Here is a 14,751-nt window from a genome sequence, read left to right as displayed (position 1 = left end):
GAGGCTGCAGATCTCTGTGGACGACAACCTCTCAGGACACCGCAGAGATTAGGGGATCAGAGAAACAGTAAACTGAATGGAACTCAATGGATTTTCATTCATTACAGCTTTCAATGTAGCCTACATAAAATAAAAATCACTCATAGAAAGCATTTATGACCGAGCGAGATGGCTCAGTGATTAAACATTGAGCTCGCATTCGGGAGGTCCCGAGATTTTAATCCCCGGTGGTGACCAACTCGGTCGAGTAGACCCACCACCTGTGGCGCACTGTGATATCCCAACAATTCTCCGTAATCTTCATTCATTATGAGTGCAACGTAGGTCCACCACCTGTGGCGCATTCTGATGAACTATATGATCTAGGCAAATCAAGCTTTCAGGATTAACAAAAACCGTTCTTAACGAAAATAACGTAAAGTCAATAGAACTTCTGCCGTTGTGGGCTATTACTTATAAGTACATCGAAAATACCCCGAACATTAAACACCTTACAGGTATACAACATTGCAGAGTCCACATAGAAGATTATATAGGAAAATCAGGACCAGTTCAGTGCTACAGATGCCAAAACTTTGGCCATCAGGCACAATATTGCACACTAAACCCTCGTTGCATGAAATGTGCTGGCGATTATTTTTCATATACTTGCACCAAGCCTCCAACTTCACCAGCCACATGTGTAAACTGTAAACAACATCACCCAGCTAACTTCACAGGTTGCCCCGTTAGAATCGACTATCAAGAAAAAAACCTCCTACGTCTCTCAACAAGCTACGCAATCACCTATCAAATCGGTTGACTTTCGGGATACACTTAAAACAAAATCCACAATCTCTTGGGCCAAAAGAAGAACTGCAGCTTCACAAGAGAACACATCTGATATGTCAGCTGGAGGACTTCTCAAAGACATCATCTATTTCTTCAAAAACTTCCAGACACGAAATATTAAAAAAAAAATTAATAAACATTTAAAAATCTTCTAAATCCAACATTGATAAATTCACGGCTGTATTTGAAGTTATTATCTTTTTCTTTTCTTCCTCGGAAGAAATAAATCAAACACATTTCAACACTCTTCCAACACCATCTACAAGCTACGAATAGAACACAAGCGTTAAGATCACATCCTCTTCGCATTGTAACTTGGAACGCTAACGGCATTCAAAGGGATAAATATCTCTTACAACACTTCCTTCAACAATATGATGTAGACATATTTCTTATAACAGAAACACACCTTCAACAAAACGATCGACTTTCAATACCGAAATATTCCATCTACAGACAAGATGGACCAAATGGCCGACAGGGCGGTGTTGCTATAACAATTAAATCATATATTATGCACAACGAAATTCCCTGTCAACAACCGCAACATCTTCAAATAGTGGCAGTTCAAATCCCAGTACACAAAGAACAATTATTAATAGGTTCAGTTTATGCTCCTCCCAGTCGCTCTTTAACAAATAGAGACTTGGATACAATAACTACAATTTCTCCTAATTTCTTATTAGGTGGAGATTTTAATAGCAAACATACAAACTGGAACTGTCGGATTACTAACTTAAGGGGGAAAATTTTAATGGAACACTCTGATAAATTTAATTACAACGTATTCGGACCACAGTCGCCAACACATTTTCCCTCTGTCCAAAATCATCAACCAGATGTGTTAGATAAATTCCTACTGAAAACGGCTAAAAACGTAATGTACATAGAAACCTTAAATGACTTAAGTTCAGACCATAATCCTGTTATTGGAATACACGACATCAAACCAACTGAACTACATCATAACCATCTATATCTCCGACACACAAACTGGCAACTCTTTCGCAATTCTCTAAAAGAAAATGTACCAGGCAATATAACCATTACTTCAACTCAATGCATCGAAACCTCGTGTCACATTATCACTAATACAATAAAACAAGCGTATATCTCTTCACAAATTAGACAGAAACAAATTAAAACCCCAGAAGACTTTCCAGAATTACAAGATCTCTTGCGCAGAAAGAGAAAAGCAAAAAGATTGAAGAATAAATTCCATAGATAAGTCGATATACAACAATATAATAAAAAAAAATTATATTCACAAACGCCTTCAAGATATTAAAATCAAACATTTTGAAGAAGCCGTGTCACACGCTAAACAAGAAAATAAAATATGGTCTATCTCCAAGCAAGTATCTCCAAAAAACTCAATACGAAACACTCCGATCATCACTTCCACTGGACCAGTCTACAATCCTGAAGAAAAAGCAAAAGTATATGAAGCTCAATTTACACCGAATCCAGAAGTCAGAGAATTAAGACTGCACTATGAGAACATACAACGAGAAATGCAGCACATTCTTCAGTACAGATCAGTACAAGAAGTTCCATTCGTTACTCCTATGGAAATTTACAAAATTCTAAAACAATCCCCATGCAATAGAGCTCCTGGACTTGATGGAATTCCTTACGCCGCACAGTGTGTAATTTAGAGAGTCTAGCCGGCCAAAAATCATTTCTCGAAAACTAATCGCTCAATTTTCATAAAATTTGGTGTGTGCCTTCAATTATTGAAGTGGATAAGTTTTTAATAATGAAAATGAAAATAACAACTATTTTTACTGAAAATAAAAATAGTAATATTGTAAAAAAAATTCGATTCGAGTGAAAAAAATAAATTAATGTTCATAATGTGGAATTAATATTCATAATGAGGAATGCACTTAAAATTGAAAGCGTAAGGCGAAGGAATATTGCTACATATCTTATTCGTTCGGACGTCAGATACATCCCCATCAGAATCTATATCCTCGCTGCTAGTCTCTCCTTTGACAGCACCGACTAATGGATGCTCGGAGACAACTGCAGCACTACTATTGAAATCGACCGCGATTTCCTCTTCTTAATTTCTTTAAGCTGGTGATGTAAGGGTCCAAAGAAATAAGTAGCCTGAGTAAAAGATCGGTATTTGTGTCTTTCTTGATGTTTCTCTTGCGAAGACTTCTCTGAAAAGTCTAATATAGTATTTGTTCCTCGTTTCCTGGGCTTCCTCAGATAGTTTGCCAGTAAGTATAATAGTGTCCTGTGACCTTCTGTCCGTGAGCCAAGAGTTTGTGAAGGATTATAGGCATATAATACTATTTGTGCAAGCATAAATATAATTCCCTTGTCTCCCTTGCATACTGTCAAGTGCCCGTTCTTCAGTATTGCAAAACCGCAAGAAAAAGGTTTCTGATATATTATGTGTAAACGACTTATTAGATTTCCATCTATTCCCTTATTATAAGCGAAAGTGGAAACCTCCCTGAAAAATATTCTTGCGGTATTTGCATCGTTTTTATTGCAACTGCTTTGTTTTATCATGTCAACAACATGTCATGTCAACATGCCTGAACCTATCCTATCTTCAATGTTTCGCAATAAGTAAAACAGTGGATCTAAATTAACTGTTACAAGATTTTGTATTTCCCTTGATTCTTTATATTGATTTGAGGTCAACTGTAGATCAGTAATCAAAGCGAGAGCCTTATTAGGGGACAATTGTTGGTCATTCCTGCAAAATCAATTTTTACGATTTCCCCCCCCCCCCCATTTTGTCGCACGTTGAAGTAATGCAAGTGAAAGCTCTCCTACAATATTGGCCGCATCTCTTTTCCTAGAAGTTCTGAAATTCATATGGGCAACAGAAAGCTTTTCTTCTGACGATCTTTCTTTAAAATGTGGACTAGTTTTTTTTTTTCCGTTTTGATCTTTCGCTCAGTCTCCGAAAAGTTTACGTGGACGTTCTCGAAAGCTTGTACTGGCAGAATCAAATTGGAATTGTTTTGTAGTAGATGGCAACGTATTATATATTTTATTTTAAGACTTTGCATCTTGGTTGAAACATAGCGCATTATATTTTAATACATTTTTCTCATTTCTGCTGTATTTTTCCCACCGTAATCGAATTTTCGAGCATAGAAATTTAATTCATTTTTTATTGACTGTAAAATGTCTTCAGAGTAATCTTTGAGACGAAAATGTTCAATTATATTTGAGAATTTCACTTTTCTCTCGCTCTTGTTCCACATCTGGAAAACAGCTCTCCGGATTACGGAGCGCATGGTATCTGAAAATAATTAATAGCTACTCTGTCTGCACCTGTTTGCAGAAAAAAATCACGACGTCGTATTCAGAAAAGTATAATCGAGGTGGTAGAGGGCTACACCTTTTAAAAGTCAACTCGAAATATATAATAAGGTAAAACTCAAACTCATTGCACATGTTTATCCAGACACTTATTCTAGACAATAAGATAATAATTTTTGTCATGAAAATTAGCTTATATGTAAGTACATACCTTCTTATAATATATCCACACTCTGCATTAGAAAAAATACTGTATTAACTTTACCACTTTGCACCATCCAAACACATACTTCGCGCCCGCCTCTGCAGCGTAAATGATCTTATCGGAGTCGTGCAACTTTCGCTCTGTTGTGAGGGTCCCCTAACTGATGTAAGCATCTGTCTACAGTTGGATAGTATAAGAATTTAGCATTAACGATAAGGTGTGAAAATTGATTTTTGGCCGGCTAGCTGCTTGAAATTACACACTGTGCGCCGCACTAAAAAATATACCTCGAAATGTCATTACATTTATCACTAAATTATTTAATTCTATCATAAAATTCGAATATTTCCACAAATGTTGGACCAAAGCATATATAATCTCGTTTGCAAAACCAGGGAAAGACTCTAGATATCCTCACAACAGCCGACCCATCAGTTTGTTAAATACAATGAGCAAATTATTCGAGAAAATAATACCATTTCGCATCAAGCAAATAATTTTAAACGTTATTCCTGACACTCAATTCGGATTTATCCCTGAAAGAAACACCACTCTACAATTATTGCGCGTTACAGAGGAAATAACGAAGGCATTTCAGCACAGATATTACACTACAATGCTGCTTTTGGACGTGGAAAAAGCTTATGATACAGTATGGCATCCAGGTCTCATCTATAAACTCTATCAAGCAGGAATTGATCCCAGTTTAGTTCGCCTTATAACCTCCTTCCTAACAAACAGAAGCTTTCAAGTAAAATATCAAAACTCATTATCTTCCATTAAAGAAAGCAAAGCAGGTGTTCCCCAAGGATCAATATTATCACCATTCTTATATAAGCTCTACATCGCAGATAGTCCAACCTCAGCAAATATTAAAATATATGCAGATGATACAGCCTTCACATCAACTTCGCAAACTCCAGATTTTTCTATAAACAAATTACAGCAATACCTCCCAGCACTAGAACTCTGGCTTCAGAAATGGAAACTCAAACTCAACGTCGCAAAAAGTCAAGCAACAATCTTCACGAGTTGTTATTCTAGACCACACACAAATATCACTCTGCTTCAGACACCAATCCCATGGACATCAACAGTTAAATACCTAGGAGTTACACTGGATTGTCGACTTACATGGCTACCACATATCAACACTAAAATAAAGAAAGGTTATAGAAGGCTCCATCTATTATATCCACTCATAAAATCATCTGCTCTCAATTACAAAGTTAAAGTGAACATATACCCTCATTCTATCTGCTATAGTCTACGCAGCTCCAGCATGGGCATTCATACCCAAAACTACAATGAAGAAACTCCAAGTCTTTCAAAATAAAATACTACGTATTATTCATGGAAGTGGCTGGGATACACGAACAGTTCAACTACATGACGACCTGGAACTAAACACCGTTTCCACAACCATCAGAAATATGACAACGAAACTATATCACAAGACTTCAGAAAACACCAACCCGCTAATATACAACCTTGGCACATATTCAACTGCAACAGATAAACACCGAAGACCCAAAAGCATTCTCACCACCATCTTTTAATAACAACCAAGATGTAACTACATGTCAGGATATCTCAACCCCTTAGAGGTCTGGATCCTTCATGCTCAAGAGACAGCTCACCATGTTACACAACATATAAGAGGGAGGGTCGACAGACCAATACTCTATCAACACCACAACAGAAGAAAGCTTTTAGGTATAACTCCCTGTAAAGTTAATTTGAATAATTTCGAGGGAAAAATTGTTCCGGGGCCGGGTATCGAACCCTGGACCTTTGGTTAAACGTACCAACGCTCTACCAACTGAGCTACTCGGGAACTCTACCAGACACCAATCCAATTTTTCCCTCTATATCCACAGAGAGGTCTGTGGAACCCGGGACCTTTGGTTAAACGTACCAACGCTCTACCAACTGAGCTACCCGGGAACTCTACCAGACACCGATCCAAGTTTTCCCTCTATATCCACAGAGAGGTCTGTGGAACCCGGGACCTTTGGTTAAACGTACCAACGCTCTACCAACTGAGCTACTCGGGATATAGAGGGAAAAATTGGATCGGTGTCTGGTAGAGTTCCCGGGTAGTTCAGTTGGTAGAGCGTTGATACGTTTAACCAAAAGTTCCGGGTTCGATACCCGGCCCCGGAACAATTTTTCCCTCGAAATTCTTTATATGATCTACGCTTCTCGGCACTAGCAACATCTATGAGGCCTCTGCCATTTGTGGGGGGGGGAGGGAGGGAGAAAACAGTTTCGTTCCTTAACACAAATACGTTATTTGATGCCGTAACTTGTGCTCATTAATTATTAATTAAATAATTTAATACTGACCAATTGATAATATTTGTGCCCTTATTATTTGCTAATTTAATAATCTTCTCTGAAAAAATATTTTAATAGAATGATTTATTGTTTTTATAAATTATTTAAATCCAGGTACCATGTTACTGAATAAAAATTGAGGATCTGTTACAATAATTTAAGTGCTCATTTTAGGCACCAAAACCTACATTTTTAGTGCCTTAAAATGTTATGCCTAGTAATTACAGTTACTGTAGTATGCGAAACAAGCATCGCCAACTGCGTACTGAACATATATTAGGCCTACGTTGATAAATTAGGTATTTTACTCACAGTGTCTCCTTTCTTTCTCCAATATCCTCTCGATTTCAGTCAATTATATTTTGTAGACGTTCATGGAGTACAGAGTGCGTTAGTTTTCTGATAGGAAAAACACAAGACGAGTCCTTTGGATAAATAATAATTAGGAGTAAAACAAACTTCCGGCTTTAATAAGAAAGAAAGGAAGACAGAAAGAAAGAAAGGAGGAAAGAAAGAAAGAAAGAAAGAAAGAAAGAAAGAAAGAAAGAAAGAAAGAAAGAAAGAAAGAAAGAAAGACATTCAACGCAGCAAAAAGTAAAATGTGTGTGTAGTGTAACAACCTGCATAACACTAGGAGGAGAAAGAAACAATTCCAAGTGTTATCTAAGAAATTTTCACATTTTCACGTTTCCTATAATGTAAATGTGAGATATCGGTACTAGTATAGACCTAATTTACACAATTTAATATCATATTTTTCCACGACTGGGAGTAAGACTTATAAGTGTCGGTTTCTAGGTTACCACCAAAATCGTCTGAGAAATGTAACATTTCCCTCGTAGGGAGGGAAAGTAGAAATATAACTTAACAATGAAACATTATAATCGTTGTTGCTATGTCATTTGCTATGTGTACGTATCTGTGCATATGCGCTTAATAAAATAACTCCAGCGAACTTCAATAATAATAATAATAATAATAATAATAATAATAATAATAATAATAATAATAATAATTTAAAAAATAAAATACGACAATTTACTCCCGGTAGTGGAAAAAATAGTATATATACACCACGGGATCAAAACACAACTTTTCCTTCGGTACATTTGTGGCCTTCGGGATAAATCTCTCGAGCTACAACACGGTCGAGGCTACAATCATGTACTGTACCTCAGGAAAAATCATGTGTTTTTCTCCCTGAATGTACAAATAATAATGGTGTTTAGGTAAAGAGACTTATTTATCCCGCAAAAGAAATATTTTTCAGGAACAACAAAAATTAAGTTTTAACACATTATTATTATTATTATTATTATTATTATTATTATTATTATTATTAGTAGTAGTAGTAGTAGTAGTAGTAGTAGTAGTAGTAGTAGTAGTAGTAGTAGTAGTAGTAGTAGTAGTCCTATTAATTACCTAATATGAACGAATATAAACATAATTGTCAAACCCATTATCTTCATATTTTGTGATTAAATTTTAACTACTTACATTAATTAAAGCAAAAAAGTCAAATTTAAAAGAATGAGGGTTAAGCCCTTTTACCTAAACACCATCGATATTACTGTTTGCATGGAATATTTTTATTCAGTAATTATAAGTAATTAGGTCTACTACAGTACAATGAGAGCCATCTTCAGTTACAAGCCGGAGCATGGGTAGGTTTGGCAACACTGAGTATAGGAGGGCGGAGGTGAAATAAAGGCATGAGTTTGACGTTTTAGTGCTTTGAATTCGTTGTTACATGCACATTTTCGACATTAATTGATACAAAACTAAGTGCATCTGATCAAGATTCAGTGTATTGATGTACGTAATTTATTAGGGATTGCGAAATGGTATTTTATTTAAGTTTCGGAATACCGCGTAAGTACTTGCATACTTATAACTTAAAACAATTAAAAACATACGTGTTTTTATACTGATGGTACAAGGGAAAATAAATAAATAAATACTTAAAGAAATGTTACTTCTACCAAAAATAAATAAAATAACGACGTACTTTCGCAATACTCTATTCCAATCAATTAACCATTATGTGGCTAGTAAATTGACAATGTTTTGCCGCTTTATGTTGTTTCACCTCTGACGTGAAAGGTCTAGGATATCATATACATTTTAATTTAATGTGATTATTTGTCGTGCTTTTCTATAAATATTTCAGATGCCCAGGAAGCCAGTTTTAGTTTGAACCTCGCCAGTCACCATAATAATACTGTTATCCTAAATTATTTGTTATAATTTTTAATATACTTTTAAATAGGCTAAGGCCAAGTATAAAGATCTATGAAAAAATGAAGAAACATACCTTCAACATAATACGTAACAAAACATCATTATCTATTAAGTATGTGCCAATTAGCGTAAACTCAATGAACTTTAAATCCTGTAAATACGAAGTTAAAAGAAACATGTTTACAACTAATTTATTACAAAATAAAGGTGAATGTTACTTATGTCCCGCCCACTATAGAGACATAGGCCAGTTTTACACTAAACATATTTAGTATAACTTGTTGCTTGTGACAACCTCATAAAATATCCTATCAATTGAATAATCGATCTTGCTATGTACAAGATAATAATATTATAATAACAGATTTTCTTTGCATTTTTTTAACTCATCATATTAAACAGAGAAATGGAATAACTTCACAAAGCACAAATTAATAAATATATCACGCTCAATAAATTAAATTTACACAATTCTACTCAGTAAACAATTCGCAAATAAAAAAAAATCTGTGGTTCCAAAGCAAAAAATTATGTATGTTTAGGGTTGCCAACTCTGGTAAATAAAATTACTGGCGATTTTACACTTGCAGCAAATTTGCATGAATAAAATTAAATAACTGAAAATGCCTTTGAATTATACTAAGGAATAGTACACACCTAATCTAACCTAACCTAACCTAACCTAACCTTTGAGAATACTACATACATAATCTAACCAAACATAACCTCATATAATACTATACATAACATAACCTCATATAATACCTTTCATATAATGCTACACACCTAATCTACCCTAACCTAACCTAACCTAACCTACCCTAACCTAACATAACCTCATATAATACTATACACCTAATCTAACATAACCTAACCTTTCATATAATGCTACACACCTAATCTACCCTAACCTAACCTAACCTAACCTCTGAGAATACTACACATAATCTAACCTACATAACATAATTATAGCAGCCCCGATACCCCACTTTTTACATCATGTGCTACAAGTCGATCATCTTCGAGGCTTGCAGCCCCGATACCCCGCTTTTTACATCATGTGCTACACGTCGATCATCATCGGGGCTTGCAGCCCCGATACCCCGCTTTTTACATCATTTGCTACACGTCGGATCATCATCGGGGCTTGCAGCCCCGATACCCCGCTTTTTACATCATTTGCTACACGTTGGATCATCATCGGGGCTTAATTATATTATTACCCATTTCAGCGAGTACTAACGACCACTGCAAAATACGATAATTTGGTCCAGGGAGCATTCTCTTTTTGGCACAAGAATGATTTATGTAACATGTTTGTAAATGCTACGTACAACATAATTATATTATATTATTACCCATTTCAGCGAGTATTGACGACCATTGCAAAATACGACAATTTGGTCCAGGGAGCATTCTTTTTTGGCACAAGGATGATTTATGTAATATGTTTCTAAATTATTAGTCTTTTAAATACCGGTACATTCTTTAATAAATCACTGAAAAACAAATGTGAATATATAGGATGTGGAATGAGTACGAAATTATTATTATTATTTATTTTTTGGCGCATCATTTTTACGTAAATAACGACAAATAAAAACATAACATTATTTTAAGAAATACAGGAAACAAGCATGAATAATATTCACCATAGACAAAAAACGTATGGAATAGAAATTACATACAAATGTGCTTGTAATAAAACGTATGGATAGAAAAAAACAAAACGTATGAAATAGAAATTACATACAAATGTGCTTGTAATAAACAATAAGCAAACCATCTTCGATTAATCATTTCAAAACAACGTGAATATAGCGTGGATTGTGTAGGAAAATAATTTCTTATATGTTGCTCCCAATGTGCATGATTGTTAACTTATGAAAACAAATGAAAATTAACATGGCATATAAACACTATTTGAAGAAAGATAGGAGATATTAAGTAATATTCATCGTTCCTAACGATCTTTGGATGGGCAATAACAATGAAATATGTATAAAATAAAAATTACATAACAGGTGAGCGTATAAAAAACAGTAAGTAGAATCATATCTGATTAATAAGCTCAAATTACACCAGTTTAGTGTAAGAGTGGTCTATATCTAACGATGTCTCCCAGCAAATTACTTAATTATTTAAAAACAAAACAACAAATAAAAGTGTGAAATATTCGTTCAGTGGGCATTGGATACTCTACATTGACCAAAATAAATAATATTAATAAATGAACCTTGAAAACCAACAAAGTGAGTGTATGCATCTACAAATTATAAGTAGTTCTGACGTATAGCAGGCATTCTGAATCTTCAACAAAACTGCAACATTTATGGGATCACAAAACAGCTGTTTATAATGAACTTGAAAATCAATGGCGTAACTTCATTGTTATACCAGGCGAGACCTAACAATTTGGTTAGAATTCTAATACACCACAAATCACAAGTAATACTATAAAAATGTAATTTATACAATACTGTATTTAATATTTAGAAGAATTGTCAATTACTTTGTCATCATTAACCGTAAAAATTGCCGAAGACTGCAACCGTTTTATTTTCATTTACTGTCTTTTTTTTATTGCCAACACGCACTTAGTTTATAATACATAAACAATGAACGTTTGGTACGACCGCGAACATAATTCATCGACACACACTTTTATTGTAACATTAATTTACATTAAAAATCGGCATTAGCACAAACACGTGTTATGTACCGTAGGCTCCGTTTGATAGTTAATTACAGTGTTGCCGACTTATGGCTCCGGCTTGTAACTGAAGAAGGATCTGGTACAATACATTAATGTTGAGTTTTAGAATGCAGTAAACATAAGTAGAGTTTCTGGGCGAAGATTTGAAAAAGATATCAGATGATAGACGACATTTATATATATATATGGATCATAATATACGGAGACTAAGAGGAAGAAAGAAAATGAGAAAGATTGGAGAATGCTGGGTTTCCAATAAAAGACTGCCCTTGGTTAGAAAACTGTGAATAAATTAATGAACTTCCCTTCACTATAGTTAACTTAGGTCATGTCATTGTCGTTGTTATCTGATACGATATTTTTGTTTCAGTTTATCGCACGCACGGCGAAAGACATGAGCCAATGGGTGGTTGCTATTGCCATGGCGAATTCCCAGCCAACGCCTACAGTCCCACATCGCTCTACTGACATCGGAAAGCGAAGATTGCCCTCAATACCTGACAACGAAGGTGAAGTGTACGACGATGTTGGTTCTTCTGGGAAGTTCGGTGATGATAGCCAGGAGAACTATGAACCTGTACACTCTGACGAAGAAGAGATTTATCATGACATTGCAGATCTGTACCAGAGAAGATCAGAAGTTCCATTTAAATCTGGGACTGAATCGAAATCTCCAGAAGAGGAACCACCTATCCCACCTCGAAGACCAGTTCCTCCGCTTCCCAAGGACGATAGTGTAGATGAGGATGATGTATTGTACGACGATGTGGGAGTGCTGAATGGCGGCGGTGTGTACTGTAACGTTCCGAGTGAGAGCACAAAGGTGAAAACACCAGAACCTGACCAACAGGAGGAAGAAAACAATGAAGAGGAAATATATGATGATATCGGGGTGATCGAGCAACAACCCGACACGAAGTTGTCAACTTTCCGCAGGGAGAGCACTGGGCGCATCCAGAATATCATCAAGAAGATGGAGGAATCACTCAGCAATGGAAATAAACCGGTAGTTGGGTACAGCCCTAAATCTGAATCTATAAAACGTACTGAATCAGAGGAATTATACGAACCGATTGAGAATGGTGAGGTGGCTAAACTGACTGACGTTACACAGAGAGGTAATCTTGTTCGATAGTACAAGTGAGGTGTGTGCATCTGTAAGGATCTCAGTATACATATATTTATTTTTATCACGAAGCTTTCGGTTGCGCGAAATTTGTCTACCATTTTATAACATAAGTTAAAATTTTCCCATACCAGTCATTATCTGTGCAATCATAATATCTTTGGCGTTAATGAAATCCGCTTTGCAGGTTTCCCAGTTTAGAAATGAAATTATTTACACTGATAGACTAGCAGAGGCCAAGAGGATATTTCTGGACAATATACATAAGTTATAAACGAATCAATTAACCATTCAATAAATTAATATATCAATCAGCTAGTCAATCAACCAATCAGGTAGCCAAACAATCAACAGACATCAAGTTGCGTGTGTGACTGAATTTTAAGTACGAATAATTCTTTCAGTTGAATTAACAGCAATCTGAAAGTGTGCATCATATCTCTGTGGGGAGAAAAGTTGCTGTTCCTCTGAAAGGTTCAGTTATTTTTTAACAAAATAAATCATTAAAAAACGTTGTAAGTGCATTTTCTAGCTATGTTCAACGTGTTTTCCTTTCTCCACTAACCTTAACTTTCAATAAAACAATGTGGTATGCTCAGTCAGTCTTTTTTTTAAATCTATGACAAAAATGTTGGTACACAAGTACTCCCCGCGAACCAAAATTGCGAAAACGTTAAACAGTATTTTTATTTTTGTCTAGAACGTACTCTTGAATTTTTGTGTTTCATTTCATTAAGTCAGAAAATTTATAAGTAAAAATTGATAGTTGTTACAGAAGTAAACACAACATTATATATTCAAGGTGACGCAAAAATTAAAATGTTTCAGAAATAGGATCAGGAAAGAGTTAAGTGATACAAAAATATAAATTATTTGATATTTATTTTTTCTTCCAGTTAAGACACGAAATTACTGTACCACAAAAAGATTATTATAAGCCATATATTACGATCTTTATATATATATATATATATATATATATATATATATATATATATGCACTATCTACCAAAAAGTAATTGGACACTGTTTTTACCCCTTTAGAACCTCGTGGTGCCACCTCTTGTTGATATAACAGCAGCCACCCTGTCAGGCATGCTTTCCACTAGTTTGTGTAGGATATCCACTGGAATGCGTCGCCATTCCTCTTGCAACATGGCACTCAGTTGGACACTGGAAGTTGGCCGCATCTCCCGAGACCTCAATCATCGGTCAAATTTGTCCCAAAGGTGCTCAATGGGATTGAGATCAGGACTCTGTGCAGGCCAGTCCAACCGGTGAGCATTATTGTCTGCATACCACTGCATAGTAGCAGCCGAAACATGGGGCCAACTTCCATTGTCCAACTGAGTGCCATGCTGCAAGAGGAATGGCAACGCATTCCAGTGGATATCCTACACAAACTAGTGGAGAGCATGCCTGACAGGGTGGCTGCTGTTTTAGCAACAAGAGGTGGTACCACGAGGTTCTAAAGGGGTAAAAACAGTGCCGAATTACTTTTTGGTAGATTGTAAATACTCATACTTCTAGAGGTGATGAGGAATAATATACTGAACCACATTATGTAAACATTTCTCAATTTTTTAAGTTACTTTTTGACATGAATAAATACTTAATAGTCTACTTCCAGGACGAAGAGAACCAATATCCCGGAGTCTCTGATGAACAGCAATGAACATTCGTCTATTTGTAATCTGGCAATTTAGAAATCTTTGAAGATAAACTGTAGCTCCCTTGCCATGTTTACAGATAATCCTACTGCTCCACACATTAAATAAATATTGACTAATTCAGCATTAGTGAATCATTTCATTACGTCAAATATAGGCGAATGAGCTTTCAGCAAGGTTAACAACCTTTAACTGACTGAAAATGAGGCAGAATATTTATGCCGGATTGTATGTGATCGAAAGACGTGCATCTAGCCTAAATCTAAAGGTGTTTCATGTTACTATTATTCATAAAACACAAGACCGTAATATACTGGACATATTTTAT

General features: G+C 35.5%; 1 protein-coding gene across 1 annotated transcript in view; it reads left to right on the top strand.

The window, feature by feature from the left end:
* The window catches only part of LOC138701562 (src kinase-associated phosphoprotein 2-A-like), a 90,755-nt gene extending 77,487 nt beyond the window's left edge, over positions 1-13,268 (top strand). The window contains exon 4 of the mRNA XM_069828581.1: positions 11,998-13,268. Coding sequence (XP_069684682.1) covers positions 11,998-12,762 — 765 coding nt within the window. The 3' untranslated portion in view covers positions 12,763-13,268. The remainder of the gene's footprint in view (positions 1-11,997) is intronic.
* Positions 13,269-14,751: the final 1,483 nt, after the last annotated feature.

Source organism: Periplaneta americana, chromosome 6 (assembly GCF_040183065.1).
Source record: "Periplaneta americana isolate PAMFEO1 chromosome 6, P.americana_PAMFEO1_priV1, whole genome shotgun sequence".
Classification (NCBI taxonomy): Eukaryota; Metazoa; Arthropoda; class Insecta; order Blattodea; family Blattidae; genus Periplaneta; species Periplaneta americana.
This window is presented reverse-complemented; position numbering and strand designations above follow the sequence as displayed.